We start from the raw sequence: 23259 nt of genomic DNA on the forward strand, positions 1-23259 counted from the left end.
CTTGAGCATTTTGTAAATTATAAATTTACATAAAAATAAGTATAACCATTTGTTTTTGTTTATTTCACTAAAATAACAAAATTTATATGTTGTACTTGGAGTAAGTTATGTATTGTATTACTGTTTAATGATGACAAGATTGTGTGGAGACTCAATTCTGTTACCCGATTTCAGCTTTAAAAGTTAAAATAACCGTTAATTGTGTAAAATATATTTCAAAATTTACTGGTAAGTATAAGTCTTCTTATAACAGGCTGGGCTTTAATCGAGTTGGTCCAGACGACTTTCTTAAGTTGAAGTGAAGTGAAATGAATGTAATATGAAATACTAATAGCTCTGCTCTCATAATTTCTAAGATAATATGAAAAAGAAATTGAAATCTTGTAGTAAAACAAAAGTTTTACAGCACTGTGATCTGTTTTTCAAACGCAAAGTTGTTTTAGCAGACAGTTTAAAAGTTAAATTAAAAGTTAAAATTAGAAGGAATCTTGCTTTTGATTGATTTAGAATCGTTTCCATTATCTCAATTTATATTCAGCACAATACACATTTTATGGGTAACTATAGAGATTTAAAAATTCTATAACTACAAGTATAGGTTATTAATTTTTAGTTGTACCTCAAATTTACAATTAGAAGCATTGTAAGAGGAAAAATATTTAAAGAATTTATAGTACCATCATTGCAAGAGTTTTAGGCTGGTGGTTAAGGCTGCTACAAATGCCAGATTGTCGCCTTCCCAAACTGTGCTATTTAAGGTTGAAGGAATTGGATGGTAGTTGTAATATACCATATAATTGGGTGAGTTCACTGAGACATTGCCTCTCTTCTATCGGTGCTGAAGACCTGTGGGCTGGTCAGAGCGTAGCTGTGACTCGTGAAGAATTCCGTAGATTGTTGGACTCGTTCAGGAACAATTTGCTGTCTAAAGATATCGAGTCAGTCCTGAATAGTCGCTATAATCCGCGTTACAGACATTTAAGTGATTTAAATTTTGGAGAAGTTTACTTAACTTACAATATTCATATTGAAAAGTTGAGATTAATGGCTCAGCTTCGTTTAAGTTTCAAAAAGGTCTGTAAAATATATTTCAATCAGAAAAAATTTGAATTTAATAGTAATAAATTATGTCAACTGTGTTCATTAAATGAACCTGATGACATAGCTCATGCCATCGCAAGGCGCCCTACCCTTTCATCTTTTAGAGATCCACTTGTTCAGAAATATTGTGGTTCTGTGGACAATTATGATGGACATCTTTGTAAATTTTCTTTCTTTTACGGAGCCAGGTCATCTCAGTAAGTTGAATGATGTTTTTGTTTTCTGTCAAAATATTTTTAAATTAAGAAGTATTTTTTGTTAGTTTTCAAAGTTATTCTATCATTTTATTTATTTTTTACTATTCTTGCCTTTTATATTTATATTTTGGTTATTATTATTATTTTGTTTTTTTACTAAGTTATCTGGAGTTTGTTTATTCTTTAAATAGGTAGATCCGAATTTTTTTTTTTTTGTTATTTATTAAGGGCAATGAAGTATTTCTTATTTGTATTTTTAATTTGTTTTGTTGGAACCACTGAGTATTTCTGTTTACCTTTTGCCTTATGAGGCTACTTGTTTATGTTTGAATTTAAATTTTATTATTTTTTCTTATTTTTATTAATTATGTATAACTATTATTTATGTATTTTTTGTATTTGTTGAGGTCTATCTCCAACTGTATACCCTATATGGGTTAAGCCAGTTGTAAAATTTAAATAAATAAATAAATAAATAGTACCATCATTGCTTTTTGTTACTTCAAGCTTCAGAAATGGGTAACTTTCAGCTGGCGCACAGGTTTGTTAATGCAAATGTGTTCAAATAGAATCTCCGCAACCTAAACAAATAATTCTCAGTGATTGATTATTCTGATGATGCCCATTTCATAGGCAGCCTTCACTGTAAATTCACTCGAATGTCAGTCGATTTTAGCCGAAGGAAAAGAGAAAAGTAATTGCAAGAAAATTTAGCTGTTTAAATTCTAAATTATAGGAAAATTTGGTTTTTCAAAATTTGATGAGTTGTAAATATTGTTAACTTATTTAGATAATAGTACATACAATAGTAGTTTTATCCAAAAATAGTCGTTAATTGTAAGTATCATTATATAAATTAGAGTAAAGGCGGCATGTATCATCACTGTAGCGACTACATTCGGTATAAAATAAAAATTAAAAAAAAAAATGAATAAGTCAAATTATTCTGTGTAGAGTAAAAGTTTCAGGAGGATGCTCAATTATCTCAAGAACTACAATATTTTAGTTTAGCCCCACCAGTAGGTAATGAATCTAGCTGTAAAGTGTGCTAAGCGTAAGGCGTACGATAGTGTTTTAAGGCTGTGATAATTCTAGCCTCTCCTTCTTCGCAATTGCGAATTTTCCACTTGTGTGAGACGAGAGATGGTAAAAACTGATCGCTTTATAATCAGAGAGTCTAGATCGTCAATAACTTAAGAAATGTTATTAGCGTGCGATTATTACAAAACAATTCAGAACTTTAGTATTTAAAATTAGTCTATTTTTTTTAAAGCCTTTTGACTTCAGGGACAAATTCTATCGCTTTGGTCATGCGAATGATGTAGTTGGTATTTCTTTTCAGCATAGTGGACAAAAATACTCTTTAGGCTTTTAGTTAGTTTCCTCAGACTGATTAAAACACTGAGATCTAAAATGTCACTTAACAATAATAGCTTTGTTTCTTCATTTTTTTTCAAAAGTCATTTTTTTTAAGGACTGAACAGTTTGCAACTTCAAGCTACCATACCCTGAGTGTCTGTGGATCTCGCACATCTTCTACAGATCTCTGTTACATTATAGGTGTCTCTTGTTTTAATTTCTGGGTTCTCTTAGAACATTTTATTTTTATTTTTTTGTGCCTTGTAACTAATTATTACATTACAAATCAATGCATTTTTTAATTAGCTTTTTTCTTAGTTCAATTTACTTTAATAATGCTTTATTTTTGAGTATGAACCCAGCGGTTATTACGGCTCTGGCAGAACTAATATGCTCCATTTTTATTCTAGATAATTTTAACCCACGTATTCGACCGGAATTCAATTTCACTGTATAAAGTGGAGCCTCCTCCATCACACCCAGCTACGACAAATTAGCCACACTACCCTATTGCTTTTGCAACAATAATCTATCCAGTGATTAAGGTAAATCTTGCTTCCAGTCTATAAATAAAGCTACAGCAATAAATCCAACCAAAAGCAGATGTTGAAAAAATAGTACAGAAATTGTGATTTAGAAAAAGTTAGAAACTGATGTCAGTTGTCCAAATGTCAAATGTCCGAATCTAATTTGAGTAAAAACACAGCTCCAGGTCGCTTGTATCCACTTTAAACTTGTTCTGCCCCATTCAGAAGTTTTAGATTTTCCACTTCCTTGATTCAAGGAAGAGTACTACCAGGAAAATCACCTACTTTTACAACCAGCAGCAGAAGAAAAGTTTAATGAATCCTTCTTACAAAAAAAATTTTTTTTTTTTTGAAAGACTCTTTTTAATTATTTTAATTATTTCCTACTTGTAACTTTGTAATTTCCTATTTAATATAAAAAGCTTCAAAAATAATGGAGGTGTACCCAAATACAACTGTTTTCTGAATAAAATAAAACAAAAATAGTTCCATGGAATTTAAAATCCATCTAGCTATGACTACTATCTAGCACGATATCAAAATAACCTTTAGACCACTAGGTGGCCAACCAAAATGCCTATTTGGAAATTTATTATAAGCCTTCGGGACGCGGGTTAGCCGCTTCTGCTTTACAGCAATAGGACAGGAGATGCAGCTATTAGAAATATGAAGGATGTTATATCCTTCAAAAATACAGATAGAAAGCTGGAATTGTGCACAATTCTAGAGGTAAACTATTGTAGTACTATAATTGACTATACTTTCGCAGAAATTACTCTTGTAGGACAGGAGATACAGCTGTTAGAAATATGAAGGATAATATCTCCTTCAAAATTATAGATAGAAAGCTGGAATTGTGCACAATTCTAGAGGTAAACGAGTTCTATGATTGACTATACTTTCGCAGAAATTACTCTTATAGGACAGGAGATACAGCTACTAGAAATATGAAGGAAATGCGAATTTCTCGTACTTTATCATTTTGTATCTCCTTAAAAAGCCATCTGAAATGCAGTACTTCAACAAAAAAGAGAAGGAATCATTCACATAACAGCGGATATTTTTATTTTATTATTTTATTATTAAATAAAAAACGGATCAATATCCAATTTACAGAAACAACAATAAAATAACAGTAATAATACAAATAGTTCTCAGTCTATAATTTAGGTTTAATTTATAATTAGGCTATAGCATTTTATTTTATCTTTTAGAGGTTGTTTGATCTTTGCAAACAAAGCGGTAAGTGGACTGTATAAAATAGGGTGTAGTTCTTAATGCGGGCAATCAAATGAAATTCTACAAATAAAATGAAATAATAAAGCTTACCTTCAAGATGTGGACACTGGCGTGACAAAGCTCTAAGGAAATGGAAACCCCAAAGGGAAAAGAGAGTCGACTCCCCCACCCCCTGGCCCCAGATACCTTTATGAGCGTAGATAGTGTCCTCTTGACTAAAGGCGAGCTGATTGAAGGCCAAATAGGCGTAAATATTCTTTTATAGCGGTGAACATGCGGTGTAGCGAGAATAGCCGAAAACTGCGTACGCGTGAACATGCGGTGTAACGAATAGAAGTGAACACGGGTTAACACTTGAAACTGCGGTGTAACAGGAAGAGTAAAAAACTGAACACTCGTACACTTTGCGGGAAATAACAGAGGGAAAACGAAGTGCACTTTAGTAGGCGTTATAATGAAAAGTTGGAAAACGGAAAGCACTTCAGAGACGAGTGCTAAAGAAAAAGAAAACGTTACAACAGGCGGCAGAATACGACTCGGACGAACAAAGCGGGGGTTGAAACAGAGCAACGAGCGGTCGGAAGTTGTCGTAAGTACGACAACTGCCGAGGTCGATGCGTGCGATGCGGTTAGCATACATTGAGGGACAGAAAGGAGTTAGAATGAGTTGAAACAGAGGTTATTATACAGATTTATACAATACAAATAACTCTAAGAAATTGTCGACATCTGGCTTTATTTAGAAAATTTTTGTATATCTGTGCCAAAGAAATCTAAGTTAAAATGATTGGCTAACCGCATCATACGAAAGATAGGGGAGTAAAAAACGTAATTATGTTTGCAGTACGGTACATTGAACGGAGAAGAATGTCGTGTAGTATGGGGATAAGATACTAAAAGAAATTAGAGAAAGAAGGTCAGGACAGTCTATTTGAGAATGGAGAAGAATTGCAGAGGAAGGAGAGGTCATAATAAATTCTTCTGGTGACAAGTGGAGGAATATTGAGAGTGAGCTGTAGATCGGAAAAGATAAGGGATTTTCAAACGGCAAGACACTCAACGAAAGAACTTGTTCTGGAACAGCCTCAATAGAAGTCATATGTACCTTGCTAAACGGACTCCAAATTAAACGGATTTAAAACCTTAGAAAGGGTGATATTTGTGTATTTAATTGGCACAAACAGCATTTTTAGTCGCGAAAGGTGCAATTAGATAAAAAGTAGTTTCCTGGACTTTTCAGAATTCCGAACCAAACTACCACAGACATTCTGCCTAAATAACTAGTTTAAATATGGACCAGCTTATCCATCTTCAGTCAATTGCGAGAAAGATTCTACCTTTATCAAATCTGTCATGCTGAACTCAGCTATTTTGTACGTAGTACATGTACTCAACATTTTCAATAAATTATTATTATTATTATTATTAAAATTTTCTGAGAAGTGGCTATTTTATTTGTTTCAGTAGAAAAATCGTCCAGTAGGTAAGCAATTTTTTACTGACAACCAAACTAGCCACAAAAAATGTTATCCAGTGGCGGCGATTAAATTGTACAAGTAATGTGTAGTTTTTGCTCTACAGATGTGTACTAATAATGCAGTTTAATGATTATATTAAAATAGACGCAAGCTAAATACTAAGATATAATTAAATTCATCTATATATTTATATTTAACGAATTGCGAGAAAGATTTTTTTACAGATAATGTAAGTTCATAGGACTTTTTTTCTTCCAGTTCTGGGACTATAAGTCATGAATTAATAAAAAATGGATTTTTTTTTTATTCGTTTTAATAAGCCCGTTTACTTTAAATTAATTATTCTTTTTCTTAGACTGAGATCAAAAGAAACTTAATGGCATCAGAAAGGGAGAGAAAATATAAGATAAACAGTTTTAGTCAAGAGGTTAGAAACACAAGAGAATTTAAGCAAGATCTCTTGCCGTTACAGTACGGAAAGCTGTACACGAGTTCAGATCTAAGATACCCACATTCTAGAAGATAGTCTCATATTCAATTTCGCTGTAGGGTCATACTCTCTCTTTTAATTAGAAAATTACGCTTCAAATAATCAGAAAATATTTTGGTTTAAGGAATTCAGCTCATTGAAATGGTTAAGTACTTTACGACTTTGAAAAAAAAACGACTAATTTGTTCGTAATTAAAACTCCGAGGTAAAAATTGGTAACATAATTATAACTTTTATTATTAAACATTATATAAATAACATTGAATAGATGCATTACTCGTATGTGTAATTATTTGTAAGTGAACTATTGGTAAACATCTGTTCCAATAATTTACTACGTTAAATAGTTTCTAATACACATAAATAATTAAATTTAGAGATGATTTCAGCAGACAGATATAGTGGGAACTATTATTTCAACAGAATATTTGGGGATGTTCGTATACTTTGGATAGTTGTTGAAACTGATCACAATAATCTATTGGTCTCTCTCACGCTCACAAGTACGTTTGCTGGCAACATCACCTAGCTCAAGCCGCCAATATTGTGTTCTAACCAAAGCTGGTTGGGATGTGATTATTAATTATAACGGATAGATTAACTCTACCTGGTATTCTATCTACGTAGTAACATATAATACGTGTAAGACGCTGTCTCTGTATGATATCACCGCCAGAATCAGTTCTGTATTGCATGCAAATCTTCCTTATTTTAGAATAATAAAATAATAGTGTATGTCTTTTTAAAACGTCACAACTGAAAATTATTAATTCACTCACACATCTGATGGTAAATGCAGAGATAAAAGTTTTATTTCAAAATTCAAAAGTACTGAATATAAGTTTTCAATAGCGTAAGCCATGAAGATGACCTAGTCCCTAGGTTGAAAGTTTGGCAAAAATAAAATATGATTTAAATTAGCAATAATCTGTGTTCCTTTTGGATTAATGAATTTTAGTCATCAAAAACGATGACAAATTATTTTGGAAGTTAGGTCTATTGACGTGGCAGGAAATAAAAAGGCTACATCACCTGGAAGAACTAGGCGCTGCATTCAATTTGGTAAATAAGCGACAGTTTCCTCTCGGAGTTTAGAATTTGAGAGGAAAATTTGAAGCTCTGTGTTTTGGTATGAGGGAAAATTAGGCTGCGCTAGCTGATAGGTTCCTTTGCTGGACGCTGTTGATCTGTGGACATCTGAAGATGATAGCATATTTAGATTCTTTGATGGAAATAAAGTAGACTTCAATTGCGGCCTTAAACTTTGGAGCAAACTGTACCTAGTCTCTTCTTGGCGTACTATACCTTGAAACCTCTTCTCAAGTCAGTTGAATTTTCTTACTATGCTTTGGCCGTCATGATCAATTTCTAAGACGCTATAATGCGATCACAAACATAACTAAGCTACTGAAGCAGCGTATATCCATGTAATGTTTAGAAACATAAAAGTGTAGGAAAACATATCATTGGAATAAAGTTTCTGAACTTCCAAGATGGACTGTGGGACGGGATATGGAGTGTATGGGGTTAAGCCCGAGGTACTCATTGCGAGATCTCTTGGGAGATACGCCACAGTCTATCCCATTGAAAAATGGGTTTAAATTGTCTCTTAAGAGCAGGCTGGGCACAGAATATGTATAAAAGATAAAAACAAAACGAAAAACTAATGTAGACTATAAAAGCTGCAAGCTGCAAATCTTCTGCAACCAAGATATACTGTGGCTCCCTAAAGTATCCGTGTTTTGCACAAAAGTAAGCGTCTGTTAAATATGTTAAGCATGATGAAAAACTAACTATTGTGTGTGAGCTCATTAAAGCTAAATAATAGCGCGTATCAACTATTTCTACATGGCCTACCAAGCATTGTGTGAGAATTTGGTGATACGTCTACGAGGTATGGCTGTTAAATAACGAAACTGATGCTGCTACAGAAGAACTATACATGCGCCAAATCCTAACGACCGACAGCTGTGCAGCGTAAAGCCTTCTCTTTCGATTGCAGCGTCTCACATGTTTGTAGAGAAATCTGTCTGACCGGTGTTGAGTAAGAGGTGTTAGTTTCGTTTTGCCGAAAACATGATATTACACATGTAGTAGAGCAACGAATTGTCGTGAAATTACACATGAAACTTGGTGAAACCACTACTGAAACTTATCTTTTATTAAAAGAAGTTTATGGCAATTAATGTTAATCACGTGTGAGAATTTTTGAGTGGTTCAAGCGTTTCTAAGATAGCCGAGAAGACGTCGGAGATGATGACGACTCGGGTCACCCTGCCACGTCCAAAACGGATGAAAATATCGATTATAATTAATTAACATGTAAGGAAAAAACGACCCGATTTGTGAAAGAACAATTTATGGGTTCTCCATAAAGAGAACGCGCCGGTTCACACTGCATTGTCTGTCAAGACGTTTCTATCCAAGTACAACATCCCAGTTTTAGGCTATCCGCCTTATTGGCCTCACCTGGCTCCATGTGACTTTTATCTGTTCCCCAAAGTCAAATCTGCATTAAAAGTAAACACGATTTCAGTCCGTTGAAGCTGTGAAAGAAAAAGCGGCAAGCGTTATGCAGGAGCTGACAGAAAAAGACTTCCAGCACTGTTTCGAACAATGGTAAATTCGCATTGAGCGTTGTAGGGATAGAGGAAGGGTGTATATTGAAGGTGATAATAACTAAATATGTATAAATTTAAAATAAAATGTTTTATAGCAATAGTCTCATTATTTAATAGCCCCACCTCGTATTGTAATTGTGTTTGTTGTTCTTAGTCTGAGAAACACGAATGGACGCCAAGATCTGATAAGAAATGGCTAGTAACTTTTTTGAGAAGAACAATGAATGTCCTCACTTCTAAAGTTTTACAGTAAAAAAACATTTCCTTTATTAAAATGATTGTCACACAAATACAACATGACCATGATGTGAAATTATAAATTAAATAGTTAAACATCAGAAAGGGGCCAAATTCATTTGAAGCATCACGAAATAATTATGAGCCGTAGGCAAGCCAAAGGAAAAACTTTCGAAATATACAAAATAAATTTTAAGCGCCATCATCCACAAAAGTGGTGCGTGCATATATAAAAACAAAAACAAAAAAAAATGAAATACCGGTTTCACTATTTGAATTTATATTAATTTTTACGGAACTCCAAAGTATGCTTTGAAATATTTCAGCATTTCCTAAAGTGAACACTGATTACTGCAAACAAAACCAGAAACTTTAATGGAAATAAATAACAATTTAAATGGAAGACTCACTTTTTTTTCCTCCAAGCTTATTTAATTTCCTCTTTCAGTTGGTGAAAAGCCAGTCGTTAAACATTCATGCACAGAGTATCACGTCTGCTAGTTACGTGACTAAGTTGACGCTCTGCTAAAGTAAATGTTCGGACATTATGTTAAATGTAATGTTTTCTGTACTTTTTTTCCGCCCGTTTTTTGTTTAAAGGAAATTATTTGTTCATTTTTATATTCGTAGCTCATTAAATAATAAATAGTTCATAATTCTACACAATTTATCTTTATATATTATTAATAATTCAATTTATTCTCCTGTTTATTTCTACACAAATGTTACACTCACAATACAGAAAAAGTAAGGTTACAAACTTATCCTTGAGCCTTCAACTTTATACCAAATTGTACACAATTTTAAGATTTAGGTTCATGGATCACAAAAAATAAAGTTTTGGAGTAATACATAAATGAAAACAGGGTTGTTAAAATGTTAAATAAATAGCAATGAACCCTATTTACGATAATATGAGGGTATGAAGACTTTATCAAAACTAATGCGATAGAACTCCTCCTCCAATACGAGGTGTGGCTATTAATAACGATTAATGTTGCTGTAAAACATTTTATTTTAAATTTATACATATTTAGTTATTATCACCTTCAATATACACCCCTCCTCTATCCCTACAACGCTCCATGCTAATTTGCCATTGTTCGAAACAGTGCTGGAAGTCTTTTTCTGTCAGCTCCTGTATGACGCGTGCCGCTTTTTCTTTCACAGCTTCAACGAACTGAAATCGTGTTATTTTTAATGCAGATTTGACTTTGGGGAACAGCTAAAAGTCACATGGGGCCAGGTCAGGCGAATAAGGCGGATAGCCTAAAAGTGGGATGTTGTACTTGGCTAGAAATGTCTTGACAGACAATGCTGTGTGAGCCGGCGAGTTGTCTTGAAGGAGAACCCATTACTTGTTCTTCCACAAATCGGGTCGTTTTTTTCCTTACTCTTGTTCTTTCAAGCACCTCCCGGTAGTTATGTTGATTAATTATAATCGATATTTTCATCCGTTTGGGACGTGGAAGGGCGACCCGGGCGGTCATCATCTCCGACGTCTTCTCGGCTATCTTGGAAACGCTTGAACCACTCAAAAACTAGCGCACGTGATAAACATTCATTGCCATAAACTTCTTTTAATAAAAGATAAGTTTCAGTAGCGGTTTCACCAAGTTTCATGTGTAATTTCACGACAATTCGTTGCTCTACTACATGTGTAGTATCATTTTTTTGGCAAAACGAAACTAACAGCTCTTACACAAACGACGGTTCCGGTCAGACAGATTTCTCTACAAACACGTGAGGCGCTGCAATCGAAAGAGGTCGTTAAGATTTGGCGCATGCATAGTTTTTCTGTAGCAGCATCAGTCTCGTTATTATTTAATAGCCACACCTCCGTCATGAAGTCCCCTCAGTACACAAAGCAGTTACATTAATTTAAGGGCAGCTATCGAGGAGAAGGAGTTGTTTAATAGGCTTACTTCTATCAAATAATATTATTAACTCTCCGGAGTTTGCCTTAGATACAGAATGCAGATGCAGATTACTAAAGAAACTATTAGACATACGCTCGAAACTCACTTTACGAAACAAACGGTCAACTATGCAACACTCTGCTAGCTCCAATATGAACTTACGGACTTCAACTATACGGGACTGCACAAACCTCAATCGCATTCAGTCCTTACAGTCCAAAATCCTGCGTACGATAATAAAATGCTCCCTTTTACAACCTCACCATCCATACCGACTTAAAAATACCCTTCGTTTCCGTCAAAGCCAAAAATTCCATTCGAAACTTGAAAATTTCATTCAAATCCACTTATACCAGCTCACTCAACCTCCCACAAACCCCCTTAGACTTTTGAGGCTGGCCGCGCGACCACCTGAATGCCTGACGTAGGCTATCCAGAAAGTCAGTACTCCCTAACGCTTTAAGAGCGTAATACAGCTGTCATTGCTAAGATCACCGCTGTCCCAAGAATCAAACCAGTGTACGGTGTGCTAACGCTGTCATTCATCTTTTTAACTTGTTGTACTTGCTGTGTACTCCTCTGAAAACGGTTACTTCAGTAAATTTTGCTGTTACAAATGGTGAATGGAAACCAGTATACCGCATGCAGATAATTTATTCACCGCAGCCAAGCAGTTGACTTTAGTACAGTTTGCCATACTTGTAAGCACTAATTTATTGTAACTACATAGAAACTAATTTTCACATAATATTTAGTAGTTATATTTAGTCAGCTCGCGATATAGTGACGAGCTTATGCGAAAGAAGCAGCTAGCAAATGGAGGAAAATTTGCAGTTCCACTCTAAACTTTAAAAAATTAAATCATCCCTGTAATAAAAAATAATAAAACGTTACATGTTCCTCCATAAAGATAAATAACGTCTCGTACTTCATTCAACTTAAAAAACCTTAAGTTAGACACTTAAACCACAACATTAATTCATCAAAATGAAGGCAGAAATCCTTCTAGGGACTGACATTGGTATAAATAGAGTGGTTTAGGAAATGAAGAAGTCTATAGATTGGGGTAAGGATTCTGCTATTGTTGACAGACGGTTGTAGTACTTAAAAACTCCTGTCAGAAACTACTAACTCACAAATGAACAGAACTAATCAATAGATAAGACAACTGAACCACGCTAGCTAAATACAAAAGCAAGTTCGACCAGGCACTTAAGAAATCACTTTGCCCGTTCAAAACATAATAGAAAACATGCAATTCACTTCATCAGGCATATACTTAGTTTCTATAGAATACTTTAGAAGTAAAAACAGTAAGCTGTGTAAAGTATTTCATCAGGACTAACCAGTTTAGGCTGTAAGTTAATAGCCTTTTTGTCTTAAAAAGTGCAAATTCAATGTTTCTATTTCAACAATCATCATACTGTCATGCGCCATAAAGTTTTCATTAAAAGAAAGAACTCTTCTTTTATATGAATACTGCAGAATGGGCAAGTCAGTACAGTTAACGCCAAAATCAGTGAAAAAAAAAAAAAAAATTACCAGAAACCTTCTGAATGGCTTTTGTCGAAAATAAATTAAAACATTTAATTTCCACAAACAAAATACTAATTAAAAGTAATGTTTACTAACTTAATTACTAATACCGTAAACTAATTCTGCTACCTACACTTAAGACACTTGTTTTGGAGATTAGTACACAATTACCCAAATATTATACTATTCGATTTGTGTTACATTCTGAGATTGAAGATCTCAGGTTTATACTATTATCTCAGAGCTTCAAAGTTATTATTCAAGTCAACGAACATTATCTAGATTATACCTTTACATTTTTAAATAATTCCAACTGAAGGACTGCCCGCCACGTCTGGCTTTATTGATATTTACTCATTCCGGAATTTATTTCCTAAAATATCAATACTAATTTAGTATTTGATAATTTAATATTTTTCTAATTACTATTTATAACTCTATTTCATCTTAGTTATAATGCGTACTCACCATTAAGGACATAAGTTTAATTTCATAATTTTGTTTACATAAGTTTATTTCAACCTCACACAATTTACATTTTACTTCTGACTGTACTTGTAAGCACCTCCATATTACTATTTTATTAATTTATTTTTAAACACAAGGTGTTGTCTTCAATTTTGCATTTTACTTAGTTTCATTTCTTTAATATTTCTTTTTCTATTGTTTTGAACGCACACTGCTCTCCGACTGACTGATGTTATCCAATCCCTAATGTAATTGATGTTTTTCCATACATTATTATTTGCAAAATAGATTTTTATTACAATTATGTACTCTTGAAGAGCATTTTCTTCGTTTCATACGCCCGAAGCCTTTTCTTTTTTTCGCTTGTAAAATACCTCAATTTAAAGCCAGTCACAAGAACATAAATAAGCATCAGCGAAATGATAGGTTTAATTATATTGAAATTCCTCAAAAATTTGGGAATTATATCCTTATCCTAAGCCTCTGACTCACTGTCAAATCTTGGAATCATACATTAAACTCTGGTTGGAGTACCGGCGGTTTTAACGTCACAATTTCAAATATAAAGAATTATTTGCTTTAAATAGCAGCGCATTTTGGAGCCATTGGCAATTTCAAACAATCCCGGATTTCCCAGCAGAGTTCCGCGGAGCACTGGCATTTATTAGGCATTTCCAAAATGATCCTTGATAATGTCATCTTATTTGTGGTCACTATTTTTATAATAAAGGGGGTTAAATTTAGGACTGAACTTTATAACTTGCGGAAATTTCATTAATAATTAAAAACCAACTAGTGAAAACGTAAAACAGGTTCTTTTTTATACAAATTTATTGAATTATAGAAAATTTGAATTAAATGAGGATCAAATTCGTTGAAATTATTCACCAAACAATAAATTGTTGACGTAGTGGCACTTCGTTCCTTCCACACACTTTATTAAAATCCTTTTCGCAATTGAATTCTGATTTCGCTAATAAAGACAATTTCGGGGCGTTATTTTATTGAGTAGCCATTTTGGTGATTTACCAATTTTTTTTTTTTTTTTTTTTTTTTTTTTTGGCGCATCAACAGCTGAGGTCATTAGCGCCCGGAGCTTTTTCCAGTGCACTGCCGGCCTCCGGACAGTGTTCTCTCGTTACAGACAACACTGTCCATCACCGGACAGTGAGCTGTAAGAAGCTCCTAGGAAGAGAAAATCTAAGGGTCAGCTGCTGGATTCGAACCCGGGACCTCCGCGTGGGAGTCCAGTATGCTAACCTCATAGCTAATCCCTTCCCTGTATTTACCAATTTGTTGTCAACAATGTAAATTTCAATGTTAGTTGACGAGTTTCCTTTGCTTGATTACCCCTTTTCTACACTCTTTGCTAGCCGGCATTTTTTTTTTTTAACTCTCTGCTTTGCAGAACAAGTCAAATTAATTCAGTATTCACAAAAGAATATTTATTGGTATTAATTTTTTTTTGCCAAAATGATAATTGAAGAGAAGAAAAGAAAATGAAAGGTTACAATTTTAAATTACAGTTATTTTATCGTTTGATTTTCTAAACTACATATTGTCCTGCACAGTAGTTCAACCGCCAGAAGGTTGCGGTAATCTACATTTACTTTACGGGTCGTAGCCTCTTTTCTGCAATAAATACAGTAATAATAAGCAGGGGGGCTTTTCTCGATTTGGCCCAAACCTTTGATCGTGCCTTGTATTCAGTACTATTGAATTGAAAAGATAACCTCCCTTTGACTCATCTAATTAAAAAAAATATTTCTTTCTGTTTTCATCTTTCACCCTAATTAGGGGATCAGCCACCTCTTACCACTCGCAAGAAGGGCTGGACTTAGTCCACTTCTCTACTCTGACTTACCTACTGATTCAAGCACAATTCTCTGTAACCTTCCTTGCAACCTTCCTTCATTTACAGCAGCGTTTCCCAATCTGTGGTACACGTACCACCAGCGGTACAGCGCGAGTTGCTGGTTGGTGGTACGCGAAAAATAATCAGTAATGGCGGACATAAAAAATTTAAAAAAAAAATGAAAGCAAAAAAATATCAAAGAAACGTTTTTTCCTATAATACATAAAAATTATTTTAATAATATGTACTAGGGAAGGGATTAGCTATGAGGTTAGCATACTGGACTCCCACGCGGAGGTCCCGGGTTCGAATCCAGCAGCTGACCCTTAGATTTTCTCTTCCTAGGAGCTTCTTACAGCTCACTGTCCGGTGATGGACAGTGTTGTCTGTAACCAGAGAACACTGTCCGGAGGCCGGCAGTGCACTGGAAAAAGCTCCGGGCGCTAATAACCTCAGCTGTTAATGCGCCAAAAAAAATAATAATAATAATAATAATAATAATATGTACTATTATACAGTAAAGTTGATAATATGTACAGTAATAAGGTTGGTCTGTCTCAAGATATACGAGAAAATATTATATAATAAGCACATTTAACAGGATTAAAATTGTCTTTCATGGAGTATTTTCCAAAACCCGAAAACACAAATGATAATTGAATTTCAAACCCCTTCTATAAAGAAAATTTAGGAAAAGCTACATCATTATCAATAACAGATAAAGAAAATTTAATAGAATTATCACGTAACAGAACTTAAATGATAACTATGTAAAAATCTGCTTAAAGAGACTGATTGTAATGAGTAAGCTCTATCCAAGCAACATTAAATTTAATTGGTACTTACAGGTAGTTGAATGCTTAAAAGAAATTAATTTAGATGATTTGGGCACAAATATAGTAATCCTAAGGAAGAACTTTGTAAATTAATTAATAATTTTGAAGAGAAAAATTTGTAGGTGATTTACAGAAACACTGGACAGAACCTTCAGAGTCCATAAGTGTTTCTCTTACTAGTAGAGAAAGAGAGAAAATTAAAATTCTTGATTTTTTTGGGCGAAAAAAAAGAAAAATTTGAATTTACTTTCCGTTATTTCGTTTAGAAATTAATAGTCATAAGCAACCATTAATTTAAATTGTTTACAGTTAAAGAAATTTCCGTTGCATTAGAGAAATTGGCAATTATGATGAAAGTGTGTACTTAATCTTGTGCATTAAACTGAAACTGTAGAGATGGGCTCGCAAAGTGTGAGACTTCAATTATGGCTGTACATAATTCATCGTAGCATCTGACGTCAGGAAGCTTCTTCGTGCAGATTGGGTAATTAATGTGCTGGCTGCAACAAACGATTTACCTTAATACGCTCAGCTAATTGATTCGATTCATTGCTTCGCTTACTTTTCGATATTGTTTGAAATTTCAAGAATATATCTTGTAATTGATTTGAAGTAACATTAAAAAAAAAAAAAGTTCTGGTTATTATAAATGTAAAAATATAAGCTGATGACTTTTGACAATAAAAGATCGTTTACGAACAATGCGTTTTCTTTTTCATTATGTTTTTAAAAATCTGGTTATTCCAAACCAATTTGATTCCAATTACATTGCTTAAAGAACTCTACGTTACAATAGAGAAATTGTTAATTCAATTAATTGGTTCCAGATTTCCAATCCTCTTCAGACGCGTGGGGGAACTCGATTAATAAAATCACAGGACTTATGGAATCAACGATATGATTTAGTAATGCAGATCAATCATCCAATGTTCTACTTTATGAGTTTCAATTTGATTAAAAATCAATTATAAATATTTATTAATTTAAATGAAACTATTTATCATTCAAAAATATTAATTTAATTGCGCAGCCAAGATTTTATTTCACTAAAAACAAAGGGACTATAAGAGGAAACCCAGCACTGTTTTCAATCACAATCTGGATGCAGTGATTTAACCACAAATAATACTGTGTTGTAGGATCAAGAATATTAATAATGTTAGCAACCTTAAATTTTTTTACATTTAATGTCATTTAACCAATGTTCAGAAATGCATATCAGCGACCACGCACTTAGCAGTAGTTCACTTCACTTTCTGATACAATGAAAATGAATTTAATAATTTCTTTCAGACTTAAGAAGCCATTTAATGATTAATAAAGCCGACGGTAGTTAGTTCATACGTAGTTAAATAACTATACAAATTAGTAAAAAAAAAAGGGCATCAGTACAAGAATTAAATTTTTTAGATTCAGTGAATAAAATATAGAAAAATTGAAACTTCTTATTGAACTATAAACATATAATCAAAGTGCAAAAGTTCAAACATAAGTTTTAGGATAAATATCTGCTATTCGAGATTAGATAAATTACCACTTTAACGGGTACTATTTTTATTTCATAAACAATCCAACCAAAATAATAATAAGTAGTTAAGTCAAGGTACCAAAGAATAAGAATTCTATAATCTCGGCACACTGGTTCTGCTGACAAATAAAGAAACACTTTTAAAAATTGGACAGGCCTTTTATTTACGGATTCAATTAGTTCCTCTTGAAGAAGTAGATTCAACAGTTGGGTAATTTAACTGTAGTAACGACTCTTTTGGTTCAAATTTTTTTATTTCAAGAGTTATTTATTTTTTTTTTTTCATTGGTTCTTGTGGAATGCTTATTTATCACTCCATTAGATTGAATTGGGCATAAATTTTACTAACAAGAATTACAGTAATTTATGCCCTTTTTTATACTGCTTTTATTTTATAATAAAAGTATCTTAATACAATTACTTCTTGTGAACAAGAATATTTCCATTATTTTAATGTAATTTTCAACTTATTAAAACCAAGAGATCTGTCTGCTGCGCTTATTCTTACTTGAATATTTATTGGCACTATAATTTTTTTTTTAATTATCGGGCTAAGTAAGAAGAAGATCAATTTTGAAGTGGAAACAACTAATACAAAACTGTCAGAAAATGCTTCCTTCTCAGAATGCTGTCTTTGAAAAGCAAACAGCCCAAAATTAATCAAATAATAATAAAAATTAATTAAAAGAACTTTACAATTTTAGAAGCCTTCTCGGCGTTGCATTCCCATGGATTCCTTGCACAGTATCCATGCACTTTTATGTTATAATTAGGGACACACAAGCACACTAAGGTATATGCACTGACATACCCAACGGCTACCTTCCCTTGGAGGTAGCTTCGGCAAAGGAAGTGAATCCTTTAAATCCTTGGGCCCTCCACTGTATCAGGGGGATTGCAAAACCTTAACACGTCTCGTTACGAAAATTGTAAAAAATGCAGAAGACCAGGGGGCCCTTCTTCGGCTGTTAGGCCAAGAAAGAAAGAAGATTTGGTGGTATTTATCCAGTTGGAGCTACCACTCAATATTTTGATTAAGAAGATGTAGCACAATTATTAAGAGTTAGCCAATACCAGAGTAGCCAAAACAAAAATTTTTATTTATTTAAAAACACAAAGAATACATAAACTTAACAAAAACACAAGTAATCAACTACTGAACGTTCGGTGCTCAAGCGGGAAAAATAGAACAGTAACTAAGAAGGTTGATGTCTGGTTATAAACCTTTAGCATTGCCGCAACAAAGAAAACAAATTAAATTGCATTGCACCTGCAATACAAAATCCGAGCTAGCATTGCACTGATAAGGCTTCGGGGCTCTATTGATCCATGATATGCTTAATTGCTAACAATACAGATAAAGTAAAGTTTACCTGTGAGTTGTGACTCCATAGTACTGCAGGTGGTGGTTCTGGAGCAAACCTAACTAGACACGTAAGATTGATGGTACTGCCCCTCTGTATGAACATATCAGGTCCTCCAAGAATCTCCGTCACTGGTTCTGAAACAGCGTTTCATCATCTCAATTTTCAGAATATCCTTTTTTTATTCATTCTTCCAGAATGGCGGAAGGTTTATTTTTTGTTTTTTATTAAATTATTATTTTCTTAAATATGAGCATTTCTTTGCAATGAACATTTTAGGGTTTTATCAATATGCAAATGTAGAAGGGAAAGAGTAATGTACTTTAGTTTAAAGGAATTATAGTCCTCTCAGACTGAATATTAAAAAGAAAGCATCGAGCTCGTCTTCCTATAATTTTCTGATGTTACAGCACTTTATCTTTATGCTTCTCTTTAACGTCTGAAAAATATTTATTTAACTCTCTTTTATATTACTTTCTTTCATCGTTAAACAGTTAAAGTTTCCCAGAAGAGTACAGTCCTCTGAGAAAATTCTCGCTATTCGATTTTTTGTTTTTTGTCATTCTAATAGTTGGCACTGAAAAATTTTATAGAAGTAGAAATTTTGCTAATTATTTCACGAACAGATCAAATTGTACGAAATATGTGCAAATCATTTAGAGAAGTTACCCAGCGAAACGAAACACACAACACAACTAGTTAAACAAATAACTCCTTATTGAACTTTATATACATATGTACAGTGACTCCCATTAATATTGGGACACCTATTACAAAATGATTTAAAAGGAAAATGAAAACAACATACAAAAGTTTGGAATTTTTTTTTTTTAAATTACATTAGCAACATCTGTAGAAATTATATATAAGTATAAATCGATGAAATTCCAAACTGTTAGGTAGCACTTTTTGAAAAAGTGTAAAATAAGGCTCTCAAAAATATTGGGACACCAGAAGTGCTAGAGTTTAAATGTTCAATATTTAAAATCTCCTACTATTTAATAATTGGTTGGTAATAATTTAATAAATGCTTTTTGACTTACAATAGCCCTCTAACGATCAGGCATAGGTGAAACAAGTTTTTGGTTAATTCAGGTGGTGTTTTTTTCCCATTCTTCCAGGAAACATAGTTTTAATTCATTTTTGTTAGATATTACTCGTTTACTTAAAGCACTGGCTAAATATTACCATAAATGTTCAATGGGATTAAGATCCGGTGACTGCGGAGAGGTTTGGAAAACTTTGGGCAATTATATAACAGTCACTGACGTATCACCCAAGCCGTAGGTTTGGGGTCGTTATCTTGGTAAAATTTAGAAGACCCTAAAATACCAAATGTTTGGGCACTTTTTTCAAATTATATTTTAATATATTACTATAAACCATTTTGTGCATCATTCCATCAATAAACACTAATTCTCCAAATCCTGATGCGGACATCCAGCCCCAAACCAGAACTGACCCACCTCCACCCGGAGGTGCAGCTTTAAAACCCTTTAAAGTTGACTGTAAATTCTTCTTTTCGAGTTCAGCATTCGCTTTCCTCCAGACCGTAACCCTTCCATCTGACTGGAAAACATTAAATTTTGATTCATCGCTAGAATATATCATTCCAAAAGTCACTATTTACATTGAAATATTTTTCGGCAAATTTCACTCTCTTAGCACGATTTATCTTACTGACAAAAGGATTCTTCCAGGCTATTCTACCATGATAGTCGAGTTTTCTTAGCACTCTCCGAACAGTTTCTGCCCCTTTTTTGCTTTCTAAACATGTCAAAAATTTCACATTGAAGTTTTGGAGCACTAAGTCGGTGATCTTTTTTAATTCTTTTAATATATAACGCTGCTCTCTGCTGCTCTCTCTCAGAGAGCAGTTGAGGACGGCCTTTTTGTGGGATTGAAACAATTCTTTTTTCTTTTTGGTAACGCTGAATGATGTTCCACGCAGTAGATGTTTTAGGTCCGATCAGTTTTTCTGTCTCTCTAACACTTTTTATTGTCTTTGTGCAAAGAAATTACAATTTTTCTTTGTCCAATCGTTGTATTTGTATTTTTGCGCGACATGTTATTCCTGGCTTGATTTATATAAACTAATATAATTATTAATTTCATATTGAATATATGCTTAAGGTATATATTTACAAATTGTATAAATATTCGGGCAAAACCTTGGACAAACTATAAATTATAATAGTGTCGCAATACTTATGAGAGGTAGAATTTGCACTTATTATTATATATATTTTTTTTAATCTACCAAAACATTTTTATGTACTTATTTAAATAGTTTTTATTTAATTAAAATGAAATGAATTTATAAAAATTTGAATAAATGGGTGCCACTTTTAATTTTCGTCAATTTTTAACTTCTGTATGTACTGTCCCAATATTAATGGGAGTCACTGTACAATCAAAGTGCAAAAGTTCAAACATAAGTTTTAGAAAATATCTGCTATTCGAGAAATAGATAAATTACCACTTTAACGGGAACTATTTCATAAACAATCCAACCAAAATAATAATAAGTAGTTATTCTCTCAACTCAACGTTATTTATTTCCAATCCAACTGTAGGAATAGTATTTGTCAAATTCAATAATAAAAGTTAAAGCAAACGTAAACAAACAAAACATAATAATAGACAGAAACTGAAAATAAATATAACTTAATCAACAATAAAAATATAAACACTGAGTTAAATTAGTTATCATAATAGGTACTTCCTTTCAATAAAACCACAACAATAAACTTAAATTTCCTTACTAAATATTCAAACGATTCATTCGAGGAAAAAGGGCATTACCACTAATTGATTACAATTATTTTGTGAATATTTTGCTAGTTGGATGTAGTTACTATTATTATAATTATTTTTCAAGTTCCTTCGCTCTTTACTTAACTACATCACTAAAGAAGAGAGAGCTTGGAATACGTTTAGTACTCTTATTCTAGATTTAGGTAATTTTCTGTATACTATAAAAAGGTTTGAGCAACTTGTGCACTTTACAACTTTGTTTTTCAGGCATCTTAACAAATGTTTCGAAACCAAACTTTTGGTTATACTAATGCGAAAATAGAGAAGAAACTAGTTCGTAATTTATTCAGCCTAAATTTAAGAAAAGAAACTTATTCCAGGGAACTTATTTGGATTTTAAAGCGCGGAGTATTAAATCTGAAGCATCTTCTCTGCAGCTTGTACTATATTATAACACCAGCTTTTTAAGAACCCAAAAGATTAAGGGCAACAATTGGACACAAAACGTAGAGAAACGCTATTTAAAAACGTTTTTAAGTTTCTCTGTCAATTGCCGGAAAAAAATACATTAAGAAATATTTTTGTTGAATAAACGATCTCACGTCGTTTCCGTAACACTTTATAGCACGTCCAGGAGTAACACACGATAATCGCCATAATCCTAGTTATTTCTCATAACCCTATTGAACTATTTTGGATCTTTAAATTAGATTTCTATGGTTGAACATTAATAGATTCCATTTTTTTTTTTTTAAACAATTTACCTTAATAAAGTACGAGTAGAGTCCCTGTTTCAATATTATTTATTAAAGCAAGTATCATACCAACGTTACAAAAGTATTTCAGACATCTTCATGATCCAAATTATTAGCGATTTAATCCAGAAAAGGTAAGACAGATTAATTAGAAAATACTTCAAGTAGTCTGTATTCTATAGAAAAGTAAATGATGAAAAACAAATAAGAAAATGTTTGCCTTTAATTAAAATTGTTATTTTTCACTTAATGAACAAGTTTCCCAAGGTTAAATGCTAGTTGCCAACTTTGTTATGAGTTGAATTCAAATTATATTGAATTAATCATTTTTAGTTAGCTTTCGTTTTTTTTTTGAACTCGTATTTTTTTCAATTAGTGAAAAAGTAATACATACTCCACAATTCTTAGCATTGTGCAACTATGTTTTGTAATTAAAGTTATATGTATACTCTTCCTCAGTAAATATCTGATTTTAAACGTAGAGTTTTGTTTTTGCTATGAATAAAAATTCCTGAGTATGAAACTAGGTTTTTACCTCCTTGGGAAATGCATGCCAAATGCTCGTAAATGATTCCACAAGTTTTGCTTAGAGTTCTTGCTCCGGCGTTCTTGAATGATAAGAGATGTTGCATTTAGAACCATTCATTACTGAATGGTTCTAAATGCAGCTTCTTCCCTGGAGATTCTAGAGTTTAGATTATCATCTATAAACTGTTAGCCTCTAAAATGGATTAATGTTAATATTCATTCCATTGTGTAGGGCACTCACACCAAATTTAAGTGCTAAAAGAGGAAGAAAACTAATCTGTCCGCAATTTAATTCAAAATAAAAATACAAAATGTACGATTAAAGATGAGCAATGGAATGGAAAGGTCCAATATCGACTTCATATTTACATAAAGGCGAATTTCAAAGAAAGAACAGATGTTCTCCGAGCAGGAAACTAATAAGGAGGATTGATAGTCTCGAAGATGAGGTTCAGGTCCTGTTT

The 23259-nt window shown here is 33.0% G+C and overlaps 1 protein-coding gene across 2 annotated transcripts in view; it reads right to left on the bottom strand.

Annotated features, from left to right (window-relative positions):
• The window catches only part of LOC141451094 (zwei Ig domain protein zig-8-like), a 686638-nt gene that overhangs the window by 61561 nt on the left and 601818 nt on the right, over positions 1 to 23259 (bottom strand). For both annotated transcript variants that reach the window (XM_074122167.1, XM_074122166.1), the window contains exon 5: positions 18765 to 18892. In XM_074122167.1, coding sequence (XP_073978268.1) covers positions 18765 to 18892 — 128 coding nt within the window. The remainder of the gene's footprint in view (positions 1 to 18764; positions 18893 to 23259) is intronic.

This window comes from Rhodnius prolixus, unplaced genomic scaffold, assembly GCF_049639745.1.
Source record: "Rhodnius prolixus isolate KJV_2025 unplaced genomic scaffold, Rpr scaffold_8, whole genome shotgun sequence".
Lineage (NCBI taxonomy): Eukaryota > Metazoa > Arthropoda > Insecta > Hemiptera > Reduviidae > Rhodnius > Rhodnius prolixus.